The sequence below is a fragment of the Ascidiella aspersa genome, chromosome 4 (genome assembly GCF_963924565.1).
Source record: "Ascidiella aspersa chromosome 4, kaAscAspe10.2, whole genome shotgun sequence".
Classification (NCBI taxonomy): domain Eukaryota; kingdom Metazoa; phylum Chordata; class Ascidiacea; order Phlebobranchia; family Ascidiidae; genus Ascidiella; species Ascidiella aspersa.
Genome location: NC_139450.1, coordinates 34,062,770 through 34,077,430, shown reverse-complemented (window position 1 = coordinate 34,077,430; position 14,661 = coordinate 34,062,770). Strand labels below are relative to the sequence as shown.

The window sequence follows — 14,661 nt, the reverse complement described above, 5'->3', positions numbered from 1 at the left end:
AAATTGTTTGAAAATTACCAAGCGTTACGGAGGTCACACACGAGTGGTTTGTTGCTATGGTATTGCAATAATTATTCTAAGTGCTGGGGGTAAAAGTTTATTTAGATTATTTTTAGTTATGGGTTGATGTTTTTGGTTTGTGGAGAATCCAATTTCAGAAAATTAGTCACAAATTATGACCTAAAGTGATAAAACTGTATTTGGGGGGATGATATAAAAGTCATTGGCTTTGCCGTTCTAAACGGTTATAATCTCTTTGGTTTTAACACGTGAAAGATTTGCTCAATAAAATTGTACTATGGTTCGTTTATTCACCAAGATAAATTTTAATTGTATCGACTTTTAATGTTTTTTTGAAAACAGTGGTAAAAATAAGCCGGGACGGTGCTAAAGGCGGTTTGGTAAAACATTGTTTTTAGTACGTCGTATCATTAAAAATGTTTTCTTTAGCAGGCCGTCCCGCTATGTCTTCGAATATGTTTAAACTAAGATTTTAGTTGGATACTTGTGCCCTACATCGAACGATTATCCTAATTTTCTATTGTCGCTTGTTTCACACTTCCTGTTATGACGTAAGTTTGTAACGTCTTCTCTGAAAATGTATGCGCTTCAGTAAGAAAAGTTTCATCGTTCCGGTAGGAAAGTTATTTGACTTCACTCCTGCATACAGTGTACTTTGCAAAAAGCTGGACAAATTCACTGCGCGGTTAACATGTCTTATTTAAATGGAAAGAATAGTTCAGTTTAGAGAAGTGATTCGTAAACTTTTTAGCTTGTGGAACAAAAAAAATCTTAAACATTTCGCGGCACATTTGTAAGAACAACAAATAGAGTAATTTTACAATCGCCTTTAACACACGACAAACTATATGTAAATGTCGCAATATTACTAATTTGTAATGAATTGTGCGCATTTAAGTCTAAAAAGCTTGCGTGTATATGCCTATCGGTAATGCTAATAACCTTTTTTCGAAAATTACAAAAAGTTTCGCGGCACACTTGATAATCTGTCGAGGCACACAGTTAGGTACCACTGGTTTAGAGTATTCGGGCGTAAAACTAAAGCCTCTCGCGGACCACAGGGAGATCCGATGATATCGCTTTAAAGCTGATACCCTAAACTAAGTGGTTGTTCGATACCCGTCTAGAGTGGTTACGTTGTCAATCCTATACTAAATTTTTACTGTATAGGCATTTCAGTCATGATTTGCAATACAAACCATCAACTTAAATCGTGAAGTTTTGTTGCATATAGGTTAACAACTTATTGCAAGGGTAACTCAACTTAATAACACAAGAGCACACTTTGGCGTAATAACTGGAAAAAATGCCTTTTAATGTTTTTAATGTCATCTCTTTTACTTGTTTCAGCATAGTTAGCCGGCGTGATTTGGTTCCGGGTGTGATAGTTTATAACAGTGGTAAACAATATCGGGTATCGGAAGAAAATGTCAAGTATCGGACACCTCTTCTTGATACCACAGCGTTATATCGGAACTCGTTCGATATATGTGCCGATCTAAAGCCAAATTAATGCAGCCATTCCAGGTAAAAGTGAAAAAAAAAATGCTAGTAGTTTTACACACGACTATTCTTGTAGCCAGTTAACACAGCAATAGTTAACTGCATTTTTTGTTTAGTAGGTACAATTGGATTCAGTTAGAACAACTTTTTAGGACCCTTTATGTAAAAAATTGTACGGTAAAAATAGTGTTTTAGAGTTTTATTTGTTTTACCTTCGCAATGAACTACACTTACAGTACAAAAGGCAAAAAGTTTTTAGGGTTTATTTGATTCCGTTTTATTTTGCGGAAATGTCATCATTTTTTTCGACATAAAAACGTTTTATAAAATAGAAATCTTCCTACTTGACTTATTTTAAAAAACAAAGATGTTTTCCAAGTATTATTCACTTTAAAAAAACATGCAAAAGTAAGTTGCACTGCCCGGGAATCGAACCCGGGGCGCAAGAATGGGAATCTTGCATGTTACCACTACACTAGCAGTGCTTAAGCAAGCCTTGTATCAAAAGCTATTTATATAGCAAAATAATGTAAAGTCGTTGATCCATAAAACCGCAATTCTATATAAATAACATTTCATTCATATAAATTCATGTTTAATCCTAATGTAAATATTGTGTTAAGTGTGTCAAAATTAAAAAAAGGTCCAATTTAGATTTATTGAGTGAAATTCGATGAGAAATAAAGTTCTTTTCGCTCGCGGTTATTTATATAGCGCGCCCCTGAAGTCAGCATCGTCGATCCCCGATAGCGCCTCGCCCAAAGAGGAACAGTTCGCGAATGCGTGACGTAACAGAGGAAAAAGAACAATAACAGCGCGCGGGTGCATGTGAAATCATATGTTACGTCATAGTCGGCGTAATTGTCTTGTTTCTTTTATTATCTCGCCGCGATTTCTAGTTGCGTGAGTCTCCCGAAGCACAGATTCTAGTTAGCTGAAAGTAAACGTGCTAATGATCGATCAAGTTAAAATAAAGGCGTTGGATTTAATATATTTCACCGTTTAAAAGGCGACGATAATATTAGTCTCAATTTTATTCGTGTTATTCGCTTATTTTGAAGCTTGGTGAGCAAATTAGTGGTGTTGAGTTGACATAACCGGTTTCCTGGTTGAGTTTTGGGCGAAGCGCAGCTGACTTGACTGGCAACGACTTATAGGGCAGGCAAGTTTGCCAAGAGCCGGAAACACATTCAAGCAGATAATTTGTCTGACGGATATCAACTGTCAACCAAGCTATAATCAGCTGTTAACTGTGGATACTAACCTATATTAATAAATAGTTCATTTTTTTCTAGTTAAAACTGAACATAAGACTGTTTATTTTCTTGTGTATTTTGTCAGGCTGGTTAGTTTTTTTTAGTTTTTATGTTCTTAGTCCTAGATGTTATAGGAGGTTCTGATTTTTATTTTGTATGCTTTTAACAGCAAAATTTGTTTAAATATATTAAGCAGGTCTGTAAAAATTATGGAAGTGTGAATTCCTAATCTGCTAGTAAATTTATCCACTCATTTTTATCCACTAAATCCCCCATAACCTTAACTTAAATTTATTATTTATCTATTCCTAATTGACAGAAATTTGATAAATTCAAAACATATTCTGTTCAAGTAATGGTGTGGGTTTGAGCATAGCATGTTTTTATTGAATGTTTTTTAGGTATTAAACACTGGTGGATAAGATATTGGTATGCTTAAATTGTATGATAGAATATTAAAAAGTTAAACTACTGGTTTATTAGATGTCCGGTCATAGCTGGTACCCCATGCCACATGACAGTAGCGCTACTTGCCTAATTTTTGGGTGGTACTGGTATCGGTGCCGATCCTATACCCAGATTGCACTTTTTGCCATGTTTTATGATCCAGCTTAGAGTTTCCCCCCTTAAAAAAAATTTCTGAGGTAAATTTACCTTCACAATTGAGAATATTAAAAAATAAAAGCAAGGGCAAAAAAAATTTTTTTTTCCATAATCCCAAAACATTTATCAACAATATGATTTGTTTATTTAAATCAGTTGCCGGCGTAGCACACATTTTTTAAATAAAGCACCATAAAATGTGTCAGCTAAAAAAATTGTATCATGCTTACAGTTTTTAGTACAGTTTTAGTATATATAATACTATAATACAAGCTGTGCAAATTTTAGAAATAATGTTATTACAGTCGCACAATTTTAAGCTTTATAAACAGGGTTGCCATACCGTCCTTATTTCTAAGATTTGTCCTTATTTGTAAGAAATGTCCTTATTTTCGACTTGTGTCCTTATTTTGTCTTATTTTCAACAACTACAGAACTTCGGTCGTTTTCCTCTGGTAACCGGTGTTGAATAATAATCTAAAATTATGCTTTTGCGCCGAGATTTTATGACATCAAGGTACTCCCGTGGCAGACAAGTCTAAGGATTTTACTTCGAAGTGATGAGATAGGTAGGGCAGTGGTAAAGCAGTTTCGGATGCTGTACCAGAATATAGCAGCTGACGACATTTTAGCAGTGAACAGCAGTACAAGGTTACAGCATTTTTTTGCCAAGTGGTTGGTAATGGGGAAATGGGTGCGCAGTGTACTCAACACTTTGATTGAATCAGTAAAGCTATAAGCAGGGGTGGCCAACACTTTGATCGTGATCGACCGTTCGGTCGACACATTTCACCTGGCCGATCTTCAAGCAACATTAACAGGAGTAGACCAAAAACAAACCATAAACCTTGATAATTGCTGAGCAGATTGTTTCTGGGAAAAAGTATGGAATGTGATATGCCACGGCTCTTAAATACAAAACATTTCCAAAACGTTTTTTAAATGCTAATCTAATATTTCGGTTGTCCTTGTTTTTTGCCCTTATTTTCGGGTCCATGTCGATGGCAACCCTGTTTATAAATATATACCTGCACAAAGTTTCAGATTTAAATATTGGCTATTAGTATTGGATTTAAATTTCAGCTATCAGACATTTTTGGACTGGACTGGGTCATCACATCTGATTGACATCATCACATCTGATTGAATTTGAATTTGGGTTAAAATACATACTTAAAATTTGGGATTTTTGACACTTTCAATTACTAATTTTTGAATTGGAAGACTGACTATTCTTATATTGTTTTCCGTTAAACAGTTTACACCAGCGGTTCCCAAACTTTTCCAAAAAAATTGCCTGATGAACCCTTTGCGATTATATTATTGTTTTGGCGGCCCTATTAAAATCAAGTTGAGCCATGTTTCTTGTAGTACACTAGTCCAGTCACAACTTTCTAACAATGCGAACGATTCGCGGATAGCAGATAGTACAGCATAATAGATGCTTTATGATGTCACGAGAGACAATAAAACACGCTTTATTATCGAATAATAAAGCATAACTAAAGACTAAGATTGGTGAAAAACAATAGTTCAGGTGTGGCTAACACACGGCTCTTCACCCAGTTTTATGTGGCTCTTACGTTCATATTGCACTTTTTTTATGATTTTTTAGAATGTGTCGATTTTGTTTGGTTAACCGTTAAGTTAGCGATTATTCTCTCGGACTGTCAAGGCGAGTTTTATAAGTAACACATTTTTAACAAAATAAACACAAAAGTTTTCCTTTTTTCACTTTGCGAAAACATTTATGGGTTTCTGTGCAGCCATAAAGCTGTGGGTCCCACAAGTTAATTGCCCAAATAATTATATGGATAAATGTGCATGTTTTTATCCAAAGCAGCACGTCTCATTTTTTGGTTGGCCACTACTGGAATAGTTGTTCAAAAGGGGAACAATCAATAAAAAGTTTTGTTTATGTTTGAATATGTGGCAACCAACCATAACATTAAAAAATGCTGATCTCATTGACAAATAGCGGGTAAGGAAGTCTGCGTCAATTGGCTTGTGTTATAATACAATTTTTTATATCAGAATGACTATTTTTCTGCAATATATATATGTAAATAAAGCCAGCCTATTGGCAATTTAAACTTGCATTTCTGTTTTTATTGAACTTTGTTTTTCTGAACTTCAGGATGAATGATTTCCAAACTTTTTACAAGAATTTCATAGAACCCAAACTTACATTTCTTTTAATTATATGCTGTCCCTTGCTTTTTAAATACGTTAAAAAAGAAAACATGAAAAGTAACTTGTAACTTATATAAAGCGGGCTTATTGAAATGTTTTTTTGCTTTACTTAATATCATATACCTTTGGGTTAAATACTTATCATTCGCTAACCCCCTCAAACTGCCATACCGGCCCCAATTAATCCTTATAGTCGACTATTTGGGTGTACATAGACTAGCTTAAGAAGGTCCACGAAGACCTGATTATATTGCATAATTTTAAGTGGAATATTTTGGGGAAACGCTTTTTGTGACTTCTTCTGAATTTACTTATATGAAGTCATTTATAGAAAAGTCATGCCGAACCTGGTCAAGGCCAACAAAACAAATTTTTTACAGACCAGGTTACAAAAAGGTAAACAACCCGTGACTTACTAGAAAAGGAAAAAAAAATTCACCCCAGTATTATAGTTTCTTTCTCTTTACAATGTGATGACTCACCTTGAAATTATTACAAGCAGATAAATGAGTAACCATACCACCCACTTATAGAAGGCTTAGTAAACGGTAGAGGTTCTAAAATGACAAAAATGTTAAAAAAAAGTTTTGTCATTGCATTGTGTTTTTTTGGCAATTCTTAATAAGATTTAATGCAGCTGTATAAATAAAGCATTTAAACGTTTTTATAAATCAAACTTGTAAATAACAAAAACCTATGCATTTAATTAAAATGTGAGCTCTAGGGACAGTATACTTGTGGGTTGTAGTATTCCATAAAAATGTATATCACTCAACTATCAATAATGCAAGTGACTAAGCATGTCAGGTTACCTCAAGTTGCAGCCCCTTGTTTAAATTTGTATATCACACACCAATCATTCCACTATAAGTTATGACTGGTTTCAACCCACATTGTGAATTTAACAAGTCATTTATTCTCTACATAAGTTCCCTGTATGACTGTTTCCATGTCTTGGATGCAGCTCACTTAGTCATATCACATATACCGCTACCCTAAGTTAATTCTGTTTTCGTTTCCTTCAAGAACAATACAGATCAAAACTTTGATGCACACCACTACTATTGTTTAAATTCTTTAAATATCTGCATCTGCATGAAATCTTGTAAATGGCAAATAAAGGTGTTAGACTGCTATAATCACTATAAAATGTCCATGTTTTCAAACAAAGATATTTTTGTGTTTAAAAAGTACGGGCTCAATATATGTTGGATGTACACATTATGAAGAAAATATTTTGTTAATAAATAATAAATATATAAGCTATGTTTTGAAGGATGTTTGGCCATAACAGACATGTCTTGCTTTTGCAATCCTTTTAATATGTTGGTTCGCTACAAAAATGTGAACTACTTTATTAAGTTATTAAACCCTCCATTTCTTTTTACAGGCACTTAGGTGTTATTTGTAAATTTTATTATATTCAATATTTTAGCAAAATGCAAACCATAAAATGTGTCGTAGTGGGAGATGGAGCCGTTGGTAAAACTTGTTTACTCATTTCATACACAACCAACAAATTCCCACAGGAATACGTACCCACCGTAAGTAACTGTGTTTTATTCTCAATATTTTTTATGGTTGAAACCTTTTGTGTAAATTTTTTTGTGTTTAATATTGAAATTGTCCTACCCAGTGTTTCTCTTATACTTATTTTCCCTTATTACAGTAAACTTAAATTCAAAAACATGTTTTCAGTTGGGCTTTTAACTTGATTAAATACAAAGTACTTTTGTTTCACTGCATAGCTCATAGGGAAATAATAAGTGTTCTCGTGGCACAATATAAGGCAAAAAAACTGATTGTGACACATTCATTAAAAAACAAAATAAGACCTTCATGACAATCATGAGTAAGAAGTATTCGCCCACCATCAAAGTGGTTTGTTGTGATTTAAAATTATTTGGCACACTTACGACACAACAGTTCAAAATCAGGTCAAATAAACAAACCACAATAAAAGTGTGTATCGATAAGAAACTGAAGCATTGTTTGTAATAAGCCAGACATTTCTATTTGTAGGCACTCATTCATGAAAAAACAACTTCTTTGTATTACTGTTTGGACTGTTTAGATAAAATATTAACATCTTTTTAGTTCTGCTTTCTAAAATGTTTTTTTAAAGGCTTATATGTGTAATGTTTTTGGACATGTGCTTGTTATTTGTCATCCAAAGTTATTGTTTATTATTATAATTGGTCACATTTTGCAAGCTAGATTTTTTAAATCCCCTTTCTTTCAGGTATTTGACAACTATGCAGTTACTGTAATGATTGGAGGTGAACCTTATACATTGGGACTTTTCGATACAGCAGGTAACATTAATATTTGTCTCTTGTTACATAGGGCAATGTTTACTGAGAAAATATTGTGAAACAAAGGTTGGGTATGTCTGTAGCCCACATGGATATCATATTGTCATTTCTTTTAACTTTCTTTAACATACATTCCTAAACATTCACCATATATCTATTTATGTTTTATTAAATTGCTGAAACATTCCTACACACATTCATGTTTACAACTGTATTTAGCCCTTCTAATTTCAAATTGACCTTTAATAATGGCACACAACTGCTAACCAAAATTTGTACGCTTCTTTTTAATGTTAAAACCTTTGCTTTAAAGGTCTCATAGATTTTTAATTTTTATTTCAGGCCAGGAAGATTATGATCGATTAAGACCCCTGAGTTACCCACAAACCGACGTATTTCTTGTTTGTTTTTCTGTTGTTTCACCATCTTCGTTTGAAAACATTAAAGAAAAGGTGAGTGATTTGATTCTGAAAACATTATCTTTTTTTAAAGGTTGATTCACAGAGACGTGTTAACAGAAAACGTATCAGTTAATGCATGAAAATTGCTTTAGAGTTTAGTTGGAGGATAGTTGAAATATTTTAACTTTGACGCTTTCAGTTAGGAGCGAGTAAATTTGCCGTTAACGCTGGCACTACATTGTATGTGAACTGTGTGACACTCGCTCTTACTGCCAGACACAAAAACAGCCTAGTTTAACCTTGGCTTAAGTTAGTTTTAAGACATTTTTTTACATTATACGGATAGAAAATATGCTTAGACCAAATAAATTTGTCTTATGCCAACTCTTTTGTAATACATTTAAAAAAGATAGATAATTATATTGTATTGCGAAAAACTATTGTATGCATTTTTGTCAGATTATCATGCAAAACTGCCACCCACATACTTGGATAGACAGCTTCTTTATAATTAGATTGTTGCTTTAGTCGTGCTGTTTGCATGTTAGATCGTTTGATTCCAGCCACTGCCTAAATATAGACGTCAAAGTGAGGAAACTATTAAACCAGTCCAACTGTGAAACCTCCCAAAGTAAATCTCATGTCGACCTATCCACTAGTTCCATATATTGCTTTTATGCACATGTATAATTATCTCTCAAACTGAAAAATCAATGTTCAACCTTAAAATTTCTGTTTGTTGTGATACTAAGAAAAAAAGGTGCAGCTTTTTACAAAATGCAATACATTTAGCTTTTTAAACTAAACTAATCCTTTTATTAGGAAAATGATTGGTATATATATTTGGTTATACTGTAAATGACATGCGAAGCTGACTTTGTATAGTTAGTGACTATTGTATGCTTAGACTGGAACAAGCTAGCTTTATTTTAACTTTTTAAATGTAGTTAGAGATAGCATTTTGATTTTACCAAGTTTACAATTAAAATAAACAAAATTAACCTAGAAAGTAATATATATGACCAAGAAAAAGATTGAAATGATCAATAAATCACAATTTATTCTCATACCAAAAGAGCAATAGTTCTAATTCTTTGTTCTGACTGAGAAAAGCTGAAATAATTTTTGTTAAATTCGTAATTAGATTAAAGATTAAAATTTAGTGCTTTCGTTAAATAAGACATCTAGAATTATCTAGTTGTTTAAGTCGTTTAATGCTGCTGCTTAAAACTGATTTTTTTGATGTTTTATTTAGTGGGTCCCAAAGATTAAAATTGGGTGCTTTCTTTAAATATGACTGCTAGCATTAATTATCTAGTTGTTCAAGTCAGACTATACTACTGTTGAAAATTTTTTGTGTAGTGAGTCCAGGAAATTAAAATTAGGCGCTTTCTTTAAATATGACCGCTAGAATTATGTAGTTGTTTAGATCGGACAATGCTACTGTTTGAAATTGAATTTTTTTTATGTTGTGGCCTGTGGGGTTAGAAAATAAAATTAGGCGCTTTCCTTGAAAAGACATCTAGAATTATCTAGTTGTTTAAGTGGGACAATGCTACTGTTTAAAACTGATTGTTCTATTTTTTTATGTAGTGGGTCCCAGAAATTACCCACCATTGTCCGAAGACCCCATTTCTCCTCGTTGGAACGCAAGTTGATCTCCGAGATGACGCCGGCACGATTGAAAAACTCTCAAAGAACAAGCAAAAGCCCATCAGCCAAGAAGCTGGGGACAAACTGGCCAAGGAACTGAAAGCAGTGAAATACGTTGAGTGTTCTGCCCTCACTCAGGTAAACCTTGCTTTTATGATATTCTATAAAAGAGTGGTTCTTTATGGAAACCAAAACCATTGGCAGCAGGTTTCTGCTTGTTGAGAACTATTCCGCTGACGCGTATATAAACAATAACACTCAAAGTTTAAAAAAACGAGTAATAACAAAGGATCAGACATTTGTCAAAAATATATATTTCGCCTATATTGGGATCGTCAGTTCCTCTAAGTCAAGGGTTCTTAAACTGGGGTTCATGAACCCCTTAGGGGTCTGTGAACTAATTTTGTGGGGTCCATAAAGGCCTAATTGAAATATTGTCTTTTTCAAGGACCGAAATCGGAAAATTTATGAAGTCTGTTAGTATTGTGACATCAATTTATGACGTCATGTTTGAATTTTTGCCTACGGTGGCCCATGCGAAGCAAAAAAAATTTTAGGGGTCCGCGGTAAAAACAGTTTAAGAACCCCTGCTCTAAGTAAAGTAAAAAACATATACATGAAGGTAATAATAAAATTATTAAATACATAATAAATGTCATGAACAAAATAAGTTCATTTAAAAAATGTCTGATCCTTGTTTTACTCAGATTTTTAAACTTGAGTTTTATTGTTAATTATATTGTGCTACTGGGCATAAGTATAGATTTTTGTAAATGATGTTTTATTAAAGTGGCAATTATGTAACACATGAAGTACCCTTTAAAAATAGAGTTTGGGGTTGGTTGTTAAAATAGTAGGCACTGGTCTACAATCCTACCACAGTTATTAAAGCAATGCACATTAGGGTGTCCGTTAGTGTTTGGGTTAGGGTTGGTTGAGTATTATTATGTTTATTAATTATTTAAAACTATTGCATAACCCACCATAACCCAAATGCTAACTCGCACCCTACATCAAATAATGTGCATTGTGGTAGAATTCTAGACCAGCGCCAAATAGTAGATTACAGCAAAGTAACCAGTATGTTAAAGAGAAGACAACATTTACAAATATTTATGATTTTATTTATGCAACACTATAACTGTCAAGAATGTTTGTCATTATAAAAGCATTCTAACCAAAATATTATAAAAATTGTCACATTTTGTCTGTTTTGCAGTATAAATGCTCTTAGTGTTAACAGAAAGAGGTTCCTTACCTTGCCAGTTTATTGGCGTTACTGGGGTTACTGCCCTCTTTACGATTATTACCTGTGCTACATTGTGTAGGTGTTTTACTGCATTTTTTGTAGCTTAGTACTTATGTTTGGTTCAAGCTTATTTTCCAACTGTCCACAAATGTAATATTTTTTGGTCTGAAGAACTATTTCTATTAAGGCCATACCAAGATCAAATGTTCCAAACTTAAATAGAGGAAATAATTTATTAATAATAAAAATAAGGTGTCGTCTTAATATATAAGCAAGCTGTAAAGAAAGATCATTTTTTATACACCTAAAACTCTTTACAGCCACTATGAAATGATCAATACTACTTATTGAAGCTAAAATGATGTAAATCCTCATGAATGAACAATATTTTGTGCATATTTTAAATAAAGGTAAATCCAACTGCATGTACTCTCTGCTGTCACTATACATTAATACCACCTATTCAAATGAGTTTTATATTGTGTTTGATGAATGGATAAAGTTTAGTGCATTATTTAAATAAAGGTCTTACAATTTTAGGCTTAAACCCCCTTTAAAAAAAAACTGAGCTGTGATAATGGCAGTTAGTTTATTTTGTTTCATGCAGCGAGGTTTAAAAAACGTTTTTGACGAGGCTATACTTGCCGCATTGGAGCCGCCCCAGGAGAAGAAAAAAGTCGGTTGTTCAATGCTTTAATTTCTTCGTTCTCTTGTTAAATGGTAAAGCTCGTTTTGCTGGAAACCTGTTTGCGCATGTGCAAAAATTTTAAGATTTTTGTTGAAAGAAAGTCATGAAAAATTGAAAGAGTTTGCAGATTATTTTAGGAAAAAATCAAGAAAAATGCTGCATGTGTATTTTAAGTGCACACTATTGATTCGGATTTTATTTTTATTTATCTTTAAGAGGCTATATTCAAGCTAGTTTTCTGAAAAACATGCAAATATAGTCTCAGTATGAGTTATTATTCTTGTGTTGTTTTATCTCCTAATGGTTAAAATTATTCCACTTAATTGTGAAACTAGATGCAGTCATTTCCAATGCTTCTGATTTTGTTGTACTTTCGTTCTTTTGTTTGCAATTGACTCAATAATTTTTCTGTTTTTACTTTTTTGTTTGCCGATTTGTCATTCTGTGCTGGGCTATATAAATCATCTTTTATATACCCACATTTTTAAACTATTTTATTTTCCAACAGCCAAAAAAGCCAGTATGTCAGCTTTAAAATACCCACCTTGAATCTTTATAGCTGGTATGTTGCTCATGATGGCATGGCTGAATAAATATTAGCTTGTGGGTGTGCTCATTATGAGTACCTACTCAAACAACATATCAGCCATCTAAGCCATGGTCTTTTATTACACACACTTGTAAGATCATGGAGGAATTGTCTTGTTCTTTTGCATTTTACATCTTAATAAATAATGCTTACAGCTCTAAGTATTCATCATAAGCAAGAATAAAAAATTTCAATTTAGCTTCTTTTTGTTAGACTTCTTATTTTGGTATTATTTTTTAAAGAGGCAACACTAATATAACTACTTTATGTTCACAATAATTGTGTTTTTCTTTGGTTTTATTTATCTTAATGATGGTTTGCATTCACTTGTGTTTTGTTTTATTATGTAAATACAAATATAAAATACCTATTTAATGAGCAACAATATGATCAGAGAAAAGCTGATTGAAGACAGTCTTTTACATTTTGCCAAGATAAAAAAAAATATATCCTGAATTCAAATAAACCTTTGTTAAAAGTGATGAACAAGCAGACAACTATTATATGTTGTTGTTGTTGTTAAGAAAACATTCTGATTATTTATTTATATTATAGTAAAAATTGTATAAAATTTCAATAAGACTAAAGCCCAACCTTATCTTCAAAAGAAGTTTTATCATGATAAATTGATTGTGTGAAAATATATTAAACACCTAACTCTTCATGCATTTATGCTTTTACAGAAAGGATTGAAAAATGTATTTGACGAAGCCATCTTAGCAGCCCTTGAACCACCGGAGCCCCGAAGGCGCCGAAAGTGCAACTTATTGTGAAGCACCAACATCAAGACATGGCTATTAAACTCCTAGTGCAGTGCTAGTCAGTGCCACGCTTATACACTTAGCTTACATCTTCCAAAACTAGGTTGCTACTCCCAAAGCCCTTTAACTATGAAACAAGCAAGTTATTTCCTGATTCGCTGATAATGATGTTCTTATATCGGCCTAGGCATTGTGTACAGTTGTTATTTTCTATTGTTGATAACCTTGTTTTATATATTATTATAATTTTGTTTTCATTTACGCATTGGCGGCTTTCGCGGGCACTAACCTATTTATGAAACTTCACAAGTACTACTGGTTGCTGGTGAACAAATAATAGCAGACATTATTTCATGTGGTTCTAATTTAACTGGTTTAGCATTCTATTGCGTTTTGCTTGGTTCATCTGGTTTAATACCTTCATTGTAATTTTTCCGCTTCAAAAAGTAATTATTTTATTGAGCAGTACGTATCACAACTTCTAGTTTTCATTGATTCCAATTCCACCATTCCTACACAACAATGCGACCCGTGGAAAAAAACACTTGTTATTGTTTGAAACGACCTACTTTGTGACGTCATAACGGGCAATATGTTACTATGTTGCAGTCAATAATAATCCTCTCTGTAAATGTTTATGTAAGCCCAGAGAGTGTACACTGTATGTGGGTCGCACAAGCCTGTTGTTTTGCATATTATATGCGTCGGCTTGTGTATATTAGGGGCGAAACACGGGGAATAATAATCGTTTTACTTGATGCGCAACTTTTTTGCGAGATATTTGTCTTGCTGTTTTTTTTTCGCCAAAATGTCGCGCCGTCGCTATTAACCGGATCTACTGCAATTGCGAACCTAATAAAAATGTGAAAAGAAAAAAAGTACTAAAACTATTACTTTTATGTTTTATCTTTTGTTTGAGATCAACGTAACGATTTCGCATCGTGTTTTCATTAGTTTCTCTAAACCCATTAACAGCTTAAGCGGCAGATTTTTCTGTCTAGGGCGATTTATCTTTAAAGTCGAATTGTGTAAGCGGGTTCAATTGAACTTTTCTCGCTTCTTTGATTTTCCCTGATCCTAATTGCTCGCCCCCACACTTCCTTTGCCCGCGCCCTGCACTACCCCTTGTGCGCGTTGGACGTGCCCACAGTATGATGGTCGAACGCGAACCTGCTATTCAGAACCTAACAACAATCGTTGTCTACTAATAAACTCGGCAATGATCTACATGCCGCTGTGCAAACTGGTTCTATCTCTTTGGTGAAAGTTTGAAAGGTTTGTCGGTAAAACGAACGACATTTGCAGGAAAATATAGATCAGTCGTGCCTGAAATTTTATTATCAGTTTTAGGTCTATAAATTTAAATAATTAGTCACTGAAACATTAGTTAGAACCCAAGTGTATTTTTGTACTAAATAACGAAGGACAA

At 33.4% G+C, this 14,661-nt stretch overlaps 1 protein-coding gene and 1 non-coding gene across 3 annotated transcripts; one reads left to right on the top strand and one right to left on the bottom strand.

Annotated features, from left to right (window-relative positions):
- Positions 1-1,938: 1,938 nt before the first annotated feature.
- Positions 1,939-2,009, bottom strand: Trnag-ccc (transfer RNA glycine (anticodon CCC)). The gene has a single exon. It is a non-coding gene; the product is annotated as a tRNA-Gly (tRNA).
- A 4,961-nt stretch (positions 2,010-6,970) lies between these two features.
- Positions 6,971-14,478, top strand: LOC146157627 (cdc42 homolog). 2 transcript variants are annotated; one of them, XM_083387539.1, is made up of 6 exons: positions 6,971-7,120; positions 7,819-7,891; positions 8,234-8,343; positions 9,886-10,083; positions 11,802-11,914; positions 13,155-14,478. In XM_083387539.1, the coding sequence occupies exons 1-5, from the start codon at positions 7,016-7,018 to the stop codon at positions 11,889-11,891; spliced, it is 576 nt and encodes a 191-aa protein (XP_083243665.1). In that variant the 5' UTR covers positions 6,971-7,015; the 3' UTR covers positions 11,892-11,914; positions 13,155-14,478. The 2 variants fall into 2 exon arrangements, with proteins under 2 accessions (XP_083243665.1, XP_083243664.1); XM_083387538.1 differs by lacking the exon at positions 11,802-11,914.
- Positions 14,479-14,661: the final 183 nt, after the last annotated feature.